The sequence below is a fragment of the Cervus canadensis genome, chromosome 33, assembly GCF_019320065.1.
Source record: "Cervus canadensis isolate Bull #8, Minnesota chromosome 33, ASM1932006v1, whole genome shotgun sequence".
NCBI lineage: Eukaryota > Metazoa > Chordata > Mammalia > Artiodactyla > Cervidae > Cervus > Cervus canadensis.
The window spans coordinates 18,957,525-18,972,201 of NC_057418.1; the positions used below are offsets into that span (position 1 = coordinate 18,957,525).

The 14,677-nt window shown below is 37.1% G+C and overlaps 1 protein-coding gene and 1 non-coding gene across 2 annotated transcripts in view; both read left to right on the forward strand.

Annotated features, from left to right (window-relative positions):
• Window positions 1–14,677, forward strand: part of ADGB (androglobin) — a 206,616-nt gene that overhangs the window by 36,110 nt on the left and 155,829 nt on the right. Inside the window, exons 6-7 of the mRNA XM_043457333.1 lie at window positions 10,427–10,566; window positions 13,866–13,952. Coding sequence (XP_043313268.1) covers window positions 10,427–10,566; window positions 13,866–13,952 — 227 coding nt within the window. The remainder of the gene's footprint in view (window positions 1–10,426; window positions 10,567–13,865; window positions 13,953–14,677) is intronic.
• Window positions 7,145–7,216, forward strand: TRNAC-ACA. Its single transcript has one exon. It is a non-coding gene; the product is annotated as a tRNA-Cys (tRNA).

Consider the following 14,677-nt stretch of genomic DNA (forward strand, 5'->3'; position numbering starts at 1 on the left):
TGCTCAATGAGATTTGACAGAAAGCTTTTCTCGTCTTCAGTATCTCCAGATCCATTCTTAGGGCCACATGGACCCCTCAGGGTGCCTTGCACACAAAGTCAGAGAGATGATCTCCCTCAAGAGAACAGGCAAGCAATATGTCCTGGAACAAACACAGGGAACGATAAAATGTGGTAATTATGTAAAAGAACTGGACAAGGTCCTGACAAATAGTAGATTCTCAACACTATTAGTTTCCTCCCCTCTTTCCTGTTTTCTTTCTTTGCTCCTCTCTTTCCCCACTGCTGCCTCCTATTGTGGAAGCCAAAGGAATGGATCATTCCTCCTGCTAACCCTTGGTAGAGTCAGGGAGAGAAGCCCACGGTCAGCTTCCCAGATGCTGCCCATCTTGAGTTCAGATGCAAAACTAGAGGGGATGTAGTGATCACAGGCACCTCTCCGCCCAATTCTCTCACAATATAACCCTGCTGTGGTTCAATTGCCCAAACTTGCTTAGTTCGTCTGGTATCTCCCTAATGCCTACTTATAAAACAGGTTATTTGAAGTTTTGTTATGGAATTGTATTCTTTTATACACTGTTATTGTTTAGCTGCTGAACTGTCTCCAACTATTTGAAAGCCCATGGATTATAGCCTGCCAGGCTCCTCTGTCCATGGGATTTCCCGGGCAATTTACACCCCAAACTTTACTTTGCCATTTCCTTCTCCAGGGAATCTTCCCAACCCAGGGATTGAACCCATGGTCTCCTATATCTCTTCTGTCCCCTGATTGCAGGCAGATTCTTTACCACTGAGCCACTTGGGAAGGCTTTATACATTGTAGGTAACAATAAATGTGAATATAAAGGAAGCACTTTTTAAATTAGTCTCTTTAGCTATGTGACCTCCACCTGACTGTGATTTGTAATTTTTATGTAGTCAATTATGTCATTATATTTCTTTACAGAGTCTAGGATATTTGTCATTTAAACAAGGTATTACTTCAAGAATACAAAAAATTTTTCCCTTTAGTTTTATTTTAATGTTTAGATCTTTCATTTGTTTTATCTACTGTGAGAAATGAAGAACTGGTTTATTTTTTTTTACTTAAAAACCTCAGCCACATGCCCCAGCATTTTATATCAATGTTTTACCTTTTACCCATTGATTTTAAAAACTGCTTTTATCATACACTAATTTCCAATTTGAAATTGTGTTTGATTTGGGACTCTCTTTTCTTTTTCTGTTTTTCTTGTTCTCTTCCAATACCATATTAATTATAAGGATTTTATAGTTTGCTTTGATTTTGTAGAAAAAAATGCACCTCTTACTCTCATTTCAATGTTTTCTTAGCATTTCTGGGTAAGCATTTCGACTAGTATTTATCTTTGAACACATATTTATAATTGTTTATTCCTTATTCTACATGCAAAAGGGTTAATCCTTAATCCCCATGGTTGTTTTTTGTTTGCTTGTTTTTACAACTTCCCTTCTCTTGAACATTTTATTTTGACTCATCTTTCATTCAGAAGGAATATGCATTCCAAAATTTTATTTACTTAGAATATATATGTGAATTTTGGGCATAACAATATTGAGGTCTGTTGTCCTTTATACATGATTATGTGAATGATCATTTGCTTACATATGGAAAAAGTAGCTGATAACCTGTTTTAGAATATAATAGCCAATGCCTAAGTATCTCCTGTGTTTAACTTCAGGCACTCATTCTGAGCACTCTCCACCCTACCTGAAACCCTGATACTGTCTCTCCTGAATCTGCCTCACTTTTCTCTATAGCGCTGAGTATAAAGTATCCACTTAGTGCGTTCATTAATGCAAGGATACACACACACACATACATATATATGAGTATTAAGCTATTGCTTTCTAGATGCTTTCTTTTCCCAGGGCTTTTGTTCATACATATATTCTTACTTTCACCGTTGGCCCAATCTCCAGTTCTTTTGGTAAAGTAAATACAGAAGCCAAGTTACAATAACCCCTTGCTAGTTCTCTTCTACTTTGATCCATTCTTTAAAATTGGACTGTAGCCCTAGAGGGTATAGAAAAATACTGAGTGATGATAGTGAATAGATAAAAGTGAAAGTGGCTCAGTCGTGTCCTACTCTTTGCAACCCCATGGACTGTAGCCCGCCAGGCTCCTCTGTCTATGGAATTCTCCAGGCAAGAGTACTGGAGTGGGTAGCCATTCCCTTCTCCAGGATCAAACTGCAGGCAGATTCTTAAAAGTCTGAGCCACCAGCGAAGTGGATAGATAGACAGAGGCAGTTTTTAAAGAGACAGAAACAAGAACTTTGCTGTTTGAGAGACCATGTTGATGGAATAGAGATGGCCACCTAGTTTTCTAGCTGTAGATATCTGTTCTCTCTGGACTAAGAGCAAACATTTCGGCCTCTCTCCCCCTAATTCCCAGGTGGTAGGGCTGAGCCAACACCTCTTTCCAGATGAGGTGTAGTACAGAATTAGAGGAAATTATTTCTGAAAAGGTAAAATGGATTGTTATTTTCACTATGAATGTCCTTTTCCGGACATTTCTGGGTTTTTCCTCTTCCAATTCTAATTCAGTATTTATGTGTCTATCCTTCAGTTTTCAGTGCAGATATTTCAGAAACGTGTTCATACATACATTCTCTGTTACCTTCTACTGTTTGATTCAAGATGACGTACTGGAGATGCACCCTCTGCCCTACCTCAGTTTTCCTTCCCCTGTGCAGTCTTGTACACCTAAGGCTGCTCCAAATTGCTTTTTTTCCCCCTTCCATTTATAGACACCTTCTTATTTGTTTCTTACTGGACATTGATTTCTCCTTCTGCCTTTTTACATGCATTCTCCTCCCTGTTTCTTGTTGCCCCTTGAAGCATTTATGTGGCTGAGACGGTAAAGAATCTGCCTGCAATGCAGGAGACTCGAGTTTGATTCCTGGGTTGGGAAGATCCCCTGGAGAAGGGAATGGTAACCCACTCCAGTATTCTTGCCTGGAGAATCCCAAGGACAGAGAAGCCTGGCAGGCTGCAGTCCATGGGGTTGCAAAGTCAGGCACGACTGAGTGATTAACACTTTCACTTTTAGTCACTTCTTCAAAGTAAACCAACCAAAGAGAACCTTTTGGCATGACACTTAAAGTTCAGGTTTTTATACCAGTGTATTGTTTCTCCCGTAAGAGTATTCCCATTTTTTTCCAGTTTGGTTTCTAAGAGAATAGCCTCAAAGTTCTTTGACATCAACCAGATAAAAATTGGTTAGGTAGCATGAAGAACAGGATCATAAAACAGTTTTCTTTTTTCTTTCACCTGGCAGTGATAACACCGCTACTGAGCTACATGTGGTCTCCTCGGTACTTTCCAATGTCAGCATTCCTTGGGCTCCTTGAAAAAAGCAATTACATTATTGCTCTCCACTTGAAATATGTATTGCTCTTGGCAATCTTTCTCTGAGTGCTTTCATTTAGCTCCGAATAAGCAAGAAAACACACACATTGAAACCAGTGGTTTTCCCCAATCGTCATCTCTCTCTCCATACAAAAGCACACTATTTTTCATTTCTGATTAACTTTTATACTTTTTAAGTGCAATATTATTATAGAATTTGGAGTTTATTCAACTGTGGGTGCAGGACGCACCCACATAAACCCTATCTATTGCGTTTTTCATACCCGAACCCACAGTCTGGGCAGAGTTTGCAGTCAGCATTTGAAACAAAGTCTCTCACACCCAGTGACACTTTTGTTCTTTAAACAGTGTTTTCAAGGCATATGCCATGACAAATTGCTTTCCCACTATTCAATTACTTTTATTTTCAAAATGGAAATTTTTTATTCTCAATTCATCATTATTAATTTTATATATGCTTTTATTAAAATATACTCAGTCATGCCCAATTCTTTGTGACCCCATGGACTGTAGACCACCAGGCTCCTCTGTCCATGGGATTCTCCAGGCAAGAATACCGGAATGGGTTGCCAACCCCTTCTTCAGCGGATCTTCCCAATTCAAGGATCAAACCTGGATTTCCAGCATTGTAGGCAGATTCTTTACCAGTGAGCCACCAGGAAAACCTGTTATTAACTCTATATATGCTTTTATTAAAACACATTCAAACACTATTAAAATGTTTAAATTAGTGAATGAAATGTCCCTATGAGTCTACCTACCTAGACAATTATAGTAAATTATCTCTGTTTATCCTCTTAAACCTTTTCCTTAAAAGTATATATGTAAACACACTACATATAATCTGTACCAACAAGAAGATCATATAGTATTCATCATTCTGTATGTTTTCCCTAACCATGGACATTTTTTATGCTAATATTTTTGTTGATCTACCTTGTACTCCATTGCTTGAATATAACAATAATTACAGTTGACCTTGGAATAACATAGGTTTGAATTGCCCAGGTCCACTTAAAAGTCTACTTTTTAAAAATAAATATAGCCGTATATTTATGATCTGCCCTTGGTAGAATCCTCAGATAAGGAAGGAGGGCCAACTGTAGGACTTGAGTGTGTCCAGATTTTGGTACATGTGACTGATTCTGGAACCAGTTCCCCTACAGATAGCAGGAGACAATTGGATACATATTTTGCTAATTTCATATTGACAGACATTCAGGCTATGACCAGTTTTACCAAAGTGATTCAGTTTTATGGATATATATATATATATATCTATATAATTTTCAGACTCTTTTCCATTGTAGGTTATTACAAGAAATCGTATATAGTTCTCTGTGCTGTATAGTAAATCCTTATTTATCTAATTTATATACAGTAGTGTGTTTCTGTTATTCTCATGGTCCTAATTTATCCCTCACCCTCTCTCCCCTTTGGTAACCATAAGTTTTTTGCTTATTCTTCCCCTATGTCCGTGAGTCTGTTTCTGTTATGTGAGTAAGTTCATTTAGATTGTTTTGTAGATTCCACATATAAGTGATATCATGTAATATTTGTATTTGTCTAACTTACTTCACTTAGTATAATAATCTCTAGGTCCACCTATGTCTGCAAATGGCAGTATTTCATTTTTAATGGTTGAATAATATTCCATTGTATATATGTATACCACATCTTCTTTATCCATTCATGTGTCAGTGGACACTTAGGCTATTTTCACATCTTCTTGGCTATTATAAATACTGCTGCTGTGAACATTGGATTGCATGTGTCTTTTTGAATTATTATCCCTAGTATTTTTGAGGATTTTTTTTGGTAGTGATAGCACTAGGGATTAAAATCTACACACATAGCTTATTACACAGTCCAGTAATACCATTTTACTGCTTAAATTGGGATATAATTTTACCTACCTTTAGACTCCTTTACACCTCTCTATCCATAACATAGTTGTCTTAAATGTTTCCTCTACATATGTTGAGACCCTCATGAAAAACTTTTGCTTTTAAATGTCATATATAATTTTAAAAGCTCAAGGGGAAAAGAATACTCCATAATTTAACCATATGCTTACTCTTTCCTTTACTCTTTCTTCATGCCTAATGTTCCATTTTCTTTTTATTTTTCTTTCTTTCACCTTTGAGGAATTTCCTCTTGCCATTCTTTTTCAACCAGTTGCCTGCTGACAAATTATTCTCTCTTCCCTTTATCTGAAAACATCTTTATTTCACCTTTATTCTTTAAAAATATTTTTGCTCAGTGCAGAATTTGGGGGTGGTAATTGGTTTTCTTTCAGCAGTAAGTGTGCCACTTTCTTCTGGCCTCTGTCATTTCTGGAAAGCAATCTGCTTTGCTCCTGTAGGCAATGTCTTCTCATAGGCTGCTTTCAGGCCTTTGTCTTTGTCTCGAGTTTCTAGAAGTTTGAATTTGAGGTGTATAGATTCCTCAGTGTTGATTTCTTTGACATTATCCTGTTTTGGACATTCTGAGCCCCTTAAATCTATAAGACTATGTTGTGACAAATTTGGGGAGTTTTCAATCTTTCCTCAAACCTATTGCAGCTCCATATTCATATTCTTTGTACCTTTGTGTGTGTGTGTGTGTTGACACCAATAGCATGTTATACATTTTCCATTGTCTCACAAGTCCCTGAAACTCATATTTATTTTTAAATCTGTATTTCCCTTATTGCTCATAATTTCTATTGATTTAACTTGCTATTCACTAATTTCTCTGAAATTTGCTTTCTGCTATTAACGGATTTATTTATTGTTTAATACTAAGTTCAAAATTTCTATTTTGTTCTCTTGTATATTTTCTATCACTTTGCTGAGAGTTTCATTTTTTTCTTTCAAGAGTGTTCATAATTACTTGTTGAAGCATATTTTAACAGCAGATTTATAGTTCAAGCCTAAAAATTCCAGCTTCTCTGTCATTTTGACTTTCTGGTCTGTAGATTGTATTTTCTCACTGAAATTAAGATATTCCTGCGTTTTGGTATGAGGAGACATTTTGGACAGTTTTCCTGGATGCTATTGCTGTTATATCTTAATGACTTTGGTTTCTAATTAAAATTTCCATTTTAGCAGGTAGTCAGCCTGTTTAGATTTGTAATGTACACCCTGGATCACTTTTGTGAGCTTTTTTTTCAGATCTCAGTTTAATTTATAAAACCTGACTCGTGCTGTTTTGTTAACCATCTCAAGTCTCCCTGCTACCACCTAAGGAGGCGAAAGTGTGCTCTACTGCATGGGTAGGATGTGGAAATAAGTTTCTTCCAGGCCAGACATCTTCTGTTTCCTGAAGAAAAGGAAGGAAGGAGGATGGAAGTCAGTTCTTCTCATTGACTCTGCAGGGGAGAGAAACTGCTTTGTTTACTTCAGATCAAGTGTGGAAGTCAGAGCTCTGCCCTGAGTGGGGAGAGCACACCTGTTACTAGAGTAGAAATAAGGGGAAAATAAAAATTATATAAATAGGAGAAAATATAAACATTGGGGGAAATAGTCTCATTTATATAATTATGACCACTCAGAGTTTTTTGGAAATCTCTCATCTCTGATTACACTTTGCTTGATTTTTTTCATAATTGTGATTTGAACTATTATTTATAAAACATATTTTTTATTTTCTATTCAGCTTGGTGATAGGAGGAAGAGGGTATAAATATATATATAGCCAATAGTTATCATGACCTGCAATTGAAGTATGGAAAAGATTAAAATTTGAGCATGACTATTCTAAAGTGGACTTCCCTGGTGGCTCAGATGGTAAAGCGTCTGCCTACAATGCAGGAGACCCAGGTTCAACCCCTGGGTCGGGAAGATCTCCTGGAGAAGGAAATGGCTACCCACTCCGATATTCTTGTCTGGAAAATCCCATGGACGGAGAAGCCTGGTAGGCCCCAGTCCATGGGGTTGCAAAGAGTCAGACACGACTGAGCGACTTCAATATATATTCTAAAGTAGCTTCTATTAACTTATGTTTAACTTAACAAAAAAGCATCTTCCTATACAAGGATTCTATAATTAAACATGTTGATGGTCTTTAAAATTATGCAACACTAACAGAGTAAACTCAATAAAAAATGTCCTATATACATCATTTACATGCAATGACAAAAATTCAGTCACTTCAGTTCAGTTGCTCAGTTGTGTCCGACTCTTTGTAACCCCATGGATTGCAGCACGCCAGGCCTCCCTATCCATCACCAACTCCCAGAGTTTACCCAAATTCATGTCCATTGAGTCGGTGATGCCATCCAACCATCTCATCCTCTGTCATCTCCTTCTCCTCCTGCCTTCAATCTTTCCCAGCATCAGGGTCTTTTCAAATCAGTCAGTTCTTCACATCAGGTGGCCAAAGTATTGGAGTTTCAGCTTCAGCATCAGTCCTCCCAATGAATATTCAGGACTGATTTCCTTTAGGATGGACTGGTTGAATCTCCTTGCAGTCCAAGGGACTCTCAAGAGTCTTCTCCAACACCACAGTTCAAAACCATCAATTCTTCCGTGCTCAGCTTTCTTTGTAGTCAGACTCTCACATCCATACATGACTACTGGAAAAATCGTAGCTTTGACTAGACAGACATTTGTTGGTAAAGTAATGTCTCTGCTTTTGAATATGCTGTCTAGGTTGGTCATAACTTTTCTTCCAAGGAGCAAGAGTCTTTTAATTTAATGGCTACTGTAAACATCTGCAGTGATTTTGGAGAGCAAAAAATTTAAGTCTCTCACTGTTTCCACTGTTTCTTTACCCATTTATTTGCCATGAGGTGATGGTACTAAATGCCATGATCTTAGTTTTCTGAGTGTTGAACTTTAAGCCAACTTTTCACTCTCCTCTTTCACTTTCATCAAGAGGCTCTTTAGTTCTTCTTCACTCTCTGCCATAACCGTGGTGTCACCTGCATATCTGAGGTTATTGATATTTCCCGGAAATCTTGATTCCAGCTTGTGCTTCCTACAGCCCAGCGTTTCTCATGATGTACTCTGCATATAACTTAAATAAGCAGGGTGACAATATACAGCCTTGACATACTCCTTTCCCGATTTGGAACCAGTCTGTTGTTCCATGCCCAGTTCTAACTGTTGCTTCCTGACCTGCATACAGGTTTCTCAGGAGGCAGGTCAGGTGGTCTGGTATTCCCATCGCTTGAAGAATGTTTCAGAGTTTTTTGTGATTCACACAGTCAAAGGTTTGGCATAGTCAATAAAGCAGATATAGATGTTTTTCGGGAACTCCCTTGCTTTGGTGATGAACCGAAGATGTTGGCAATTTGATCTCTGGTTCTTCTGCCTTTTCTAAATCCAGCTTGAACATATGGAAGTTTATAGTTCATGTACTATGGAAGCCTGACTTGGAGAATTTTGAGCATTACTTTCTAGCGTGTGAGATGAGTGCAATTGTGCAGTAGTTTGAGCATTCTTTGGCATTGCCTTTCTTTGGGATTGGAATGAAAACTGACCTTTTCCAGTCCTGTGGCCACTGCTGAGTTTTCCAAATTTGCTGGCATGTTGAGTGCAGCATTTTCACAGCATCATCTTTTAATATTTGAAATAGCTCAACTGGAGTTCCATCACCTTCACTAGCTTTGTTCATAGTTACACTTCCTAAGGCCCACTTGACTCCACACTCCAGGATGTCTGACTCTGGGTGATTATCATACCATCATGATTATCTGGGTCATGAAGATCTTTTTTGTATAGTTCTTCTGTGTATTCTTGCCACTTCTTCTTAATATCTGCTGCTTTTATAGGTCCAAAAATTACCAAATGCAAAAATGTTAGGTCCAAAAATTCCACATGCAAAAATTATTTGTATTTATATATACATAACTTTTCATTTATGTATTCATCCCTTGGACAGCAAGGAGATCAAACCAGTCAGTTTTACTGTGTATTATTTTGAGTTGTTTCACCCAAAGTTAGAAGAGAGAATAGCTAGATACCTGTTCCTTCAAACCTGTCTTGCCCTACTTTATCCACAAGGAAAGAAATAAAAAGTCACATAACCACTAAATAATGTAGTATGAATTCAGTTACAAGTGTCATAAAAAGAAGACATTTTCACCCTACTGTTCCTATCTACCTAGGAAAAGTATACTGTTCGTTGAGGCTTGAATTCAAATGTCAACTTCCTGTGAAGACATCTCCTGAGCAAATTAGTCACATTTTCCTATCTTATTCCAGAACATTTGAAACATATTACATATTACATTTTGTATTATTTCCCTATATGCCCTCCCTCTCTAGACTATAAACAGTTCAGTGGTATAGGCATAAGCCATGTATTATGCAGATCTTTGAGTTCACAAGGCTTGTATCACTGCTGAAAAATGTTTCTTGGGAAAAGGAATGAATTCAAAATAAAATCTCACATGTAAAACCAGTTTAAAGGAGTTTGAGCTCACAATCATTAATTTTATCATTTATCTCAAACTTTTAAGTATGAAGTGATATATATAGGTAAATATATCATGATTTTATTAGATAAAGAATTAACTAACTTTATGTTCAAAATATATCTTTAATTAGGAGTAAGAGTATATGGTAATTGGAAGTATAATCCCACTGAGCCTATGAGGATAAAAAATCATTACTAAAGTTACATTTGGAGAATTTGCATTCTGACTACAAATAGTTATTTAATTGTGCCTAAACTTATCCATGATTGCATGATGTTTTGGTTTTGCTTTTTGAAATAGTTCAATTTACTCCATTATGTAGGATGGGGCATCCAAGAATGTGCTAAAAGACCTCATAAATAATGACACTATAGATATAGATATAGACATGTGTTAATTACAATAAAGAAAATAATAAGCTAAAATTCTCAGAGTAGTATACAATACTAGTAGGTGAGTCATTAGACATAAGATGCTAAAATAAAATAATTATAAAATAAAATTATAAATTTTATAAAATAAAATAAAATTGTAAAAATTATAAATAATAATGTCAGCAGTTTATAAGATTGTGTGTGAAAAAATAATGTAAATCACTGATGGTATATTCCTTTCTTCTCATCTTTAGGGTTGCTGGAGAAAGATAACTATTGATGACTTTCTGCCTTTTGATGAAGTAAATAATCTACTGCTTCCAGCTACAACCTATGAATTTGAACTTTGGCCAATGCTTTTGTGTAAAGCTATCATTAAGCTGGCAAATGTTGAGTAAGTAGAATAAAGAATTATCACCCACTTGTGTAAAAACAAAATGGCAAGCAGCAGCAACAACAACTATGCATCAATATTGCATAGCTTTATTTTTCAAAAAATCATTTTTAAAAAGCATTTTCTCCAAACAGTGTAAACTTTCTAATATAGCAATAAACATTCCAAAGCCACTGGTTTGAAGTGTTATGTTAGCCAGCAATGAGACAAAATTCCCCCAAGAAAAATGCTCAAAACTGATTCTGTATCCAGTGTTTTCTTATGATGAATGGAAAGTCAGTCATGGAAAGTAAAGTTTCGGTTTAAGAAGTTATTTTGTAGGGGAAAATACTGGTTCATCTAATTATTGAATATACGTCCTGTTGTTGTTGCTTAGTTGCTAAGTCATGTCCAACTCTTTTGCAACCCCATGGACTGTAGCCTACCAGGCTTCTCTGTCCATGGGAATTTTTCCAGGCAAAAACAGGAGCGGGTTGCCATTTCTTACTCCAGTGTATCCTGGGTCCAGTTAGTTTTAGGCTCTGTGTATGCAGCCATCATTTGCTAATCTTGATAATCTAATCTCTTTTGAAAGATGTCCATGTGTTCCTCATGGTTTAGGTAACACTGGTCCTTTTGTACATTCACAATGAAAACTAGCATGTTTCCTTTAATATTCCTGAGAAATCTGCTTGTGTCTTATATTCCTGCACCAACCTATGCAAGACATGTCTCAGCTTCCTCTTGCAGACTGTGGTCCTTCTATTCTGGTCCTTGTGCCAGTGCTAAGCTGTTTGAGTGGTGTTTGACTCTTTGCAACCCCAGGGACTGTAACCCACCAGGCTCCCCTGTCCATGGAATTTTCCAGGCAAGAATACTGGAGGGGGTTGCCATTTCCTTCTCCAGGGGATCTTCCTGAGGCAGGGATTGAACCCGCATCTCTTATATCTCCAGCATTGGTAGGTGCATTCTTTACCACTAGTGCTTTATTCTGGCCTAAGTGATGCAAGAAAGCTTTGATACCTGAGCTGCCAAGGCAAGGCAACTGTGCGTCTCCAATCCATGGGAGAATTCTCACACACAATGCACCAGCTTGAATGTGCTACCCTTCCCCCGCCTGCAGTTTATCACAGCAGGGCCTTTTCAGCAGAACACACCCGCTTGCTCTAACAGGCCACTCCAGCCACTGGCTCAAAGCTCAGCCCCCTCCCCTTCTATTATTATACACAGCTATGTCAGGCAGAAGCCTGGTCTGCTTTTCTGCGGTTTTCTTTTGGCTCAGCTTCCTTTTTCTCTCCCAAAGCCACACAAACAAAAACAGCCCCTCCTACTGCCACCCTCTTCATCTCTCTTTTCTGTTACCAACCCTCAATTTTCTATCTGGGATTTGTGTTACCCAGTTTGCAACCCTTAATTTCAATCATTTTAAAAAGCTCAGCTCAAAGCACTTAGACAGTTGAATACTACTAAGCATTTAAAATGGTAACAACTATGTTTGTTTATCTTTGAAAGGAAATAATGTTCCTAATTCTCAGATCTAACTTGAAGTCCCCAGAAGGAGAGCAACCAGGCCAGTGAAGCAGTAAATGCATGACCCGGATAATTGGAGTGGCATTTTTATCTCTCTTAAAGCTACAGTAGAATTTTAAAGCAACTCGAGAAATGGCATTATGGTTAGTTTTGAAAAACAAACAAATCCAACTTGTGAATAAAGGACCAGACTTAATGTAGGATGCTTCTTAGACCTTGAAGTGGAAATCACTACATGGTCCAATTTATATTTGTCCAAAAGTTTTTCTCAGAATTTACAGTAGATAGTGAATTTCTTAGTGTGAGTTTTAGCTTTCTACACTAAAAATTAATATTTAGTAGTTAGTTAAATATCACTGTGACACGTGCAGAGGAAAAAACATTACTTTTATGAGCTTCACACAGTCACCTCCTAAATATGATTATTCAAAGAGGAGGTTAGACTGTGAATATCTATTCCAGTAGATATTTGTTATCTTGGAGATATGTGGACACATCACAGTTTATAATCTGCAAACAAAAAACCAATATAAATTTCTAAATGATTGAATGTGTGACTAAGATTTCTTTCTGAATTAAAAAACTTGTATTCCAATAATACCATCAGTCACCACCACTGGCATAACATGGAACTGAAGCTCTGATTCCTGAGCAAAATATAGATACAGCATTTGTGCGTGTTACTGAAAATAGACTAATCACTTCAGAAAAATATTAAAAGTAAAGGATTAAAATAAGAAGAGTGATATTTAATCAATCACAGTCTCACTGACTTTATGCCATAGTGGCAGATCCACTCTTTTGTACAAGATAGAATGGATGTTTCCAGCTTCTCAAAAATTATTTAAGGATTTTATCAAAAATGTCTGATGCCTATCTTGTCCTGCCATGTGTGAGACTGGTTTAATATACAGACTCATAGGAATCTTATGATAATTACTGAAACACCAAAGAGGAAAGACACTGCCCTATTTTTAAAAGAACATGATAATATGTTGAATATACAGAAGAGATTATGTATCATCTATATATATGAAGTGAAGTGAAGTGTAAGTAGTTCAGTTGTGTCCAATTCTATGCAACCGCATGGACTGTAGACTGCCAGGCTCCTCCCGTGGAATTTTCCAGGCCAGAATACTGGAGTGGGTAGCCGTTCCCTACTCCAGGGGGTCTTCCCAACCCAGGCAGTGAACCCAGGCATCAAACCCAGATCTCTTGCATTGCAGGAGGATTCTTTACCAGCTAAGCCACAAGGGAAGCCCATGAATACTGGAGTGGGTAGCCCATCCCTTCTCTAGGGGATCTTCCTGACCCAGGAATCAAACCAGGGTCTCCTGCATTGCGGGTGGATTCTTTACCAACTGAGCTATCAGGGTAAATGCCTTATCAAAATAAGTCATCTGATTGTTGGAAAAGTATATTCTTATGCCGTCATTTATAACCAGTGGGACCCCTACGTTTATTCTTATCGTGCATGTGTGTGTGTGCTCAGTCGTTCTGACTCTTGGTGACCCCATGGACTGCAGCTCACCAGGCTCCTCTGTCCATGGAATTTTCCAGGCAAGGATACTTAAGTGGGGTGCCATTTCCACTCCAGGGGATCTTGCTGACTCAGGGATTGAACCAAATCTCCTACTTCTCCTGCTTTAGCAGGCAGATTCTTCACCACTAAGCCATTTGGGGAGCCCCATTTATTCTTTTATCACTGCTTGTTAGAGATTCCTGTCTTTTACAGACCTCTCCCTGTTTTCAAATATTATTGACAGTATTATTGTGTTTTGCTTTTTCAGCATCCATGTGGCAGAGAGGAGAGAACTGGGAGAGTTCACAGTGATTCATGCACTCACGGGCTGGTTACCAGAAGTCATTTCTCTCCAGTATGTTTGACCATTAAATTACTCATATATTTTTCTGTTTCTTCCTCAGTAAAGTTGCTTTAACTAAAATATTCTTAGTCTTAAAGAAAATTTCAAACATTGCCACATTTTACAAAATGTTTGGAAAATAGCATGTTATAGTATTGCATACAATTTATTGAGGATTGCAGGATTAATTCTTTTTACTTATATATCATAAATTTAATCCTTAAATATTTGAATTACAAGTATTAAAACAATGCTAATTATTCACTATGATAAAATATTGACAGGTGACCCCTTTATTCTCATACATTTATTCAGTACAGAAAAATGAAAGCAACTTTTAATTAGCTACCCATACTAGGGAATAAATAACACTAAAATGTCTATTAAACCTTAGGCACTTTAATATATTATTCCAGTTAAAACTCACAGTCCTGAAAAGATGATCTTATTTGATCATCCGTATGACCTTATCAGCTCAGTGTTGTAAATCATTAGAAATGAGAAAACTGAAGCTCATAGTGGTTAAATTCCCTGAAGTTGTGTACATTGTACCTAGAGGTAAAATTTGAATCTAAATATTTCTGGAGCCAAAGCACATAGTGTTTCTCTCATATGATTCTAGATATATAAAAATTGTTTGCCTATGTATAAAGAGAGAGCATTTAATGCAAAGGATACTTAAAATTTCACAAATATTTTTTTTTTCATACATAAAGGTTATAGACATATGATTTGAA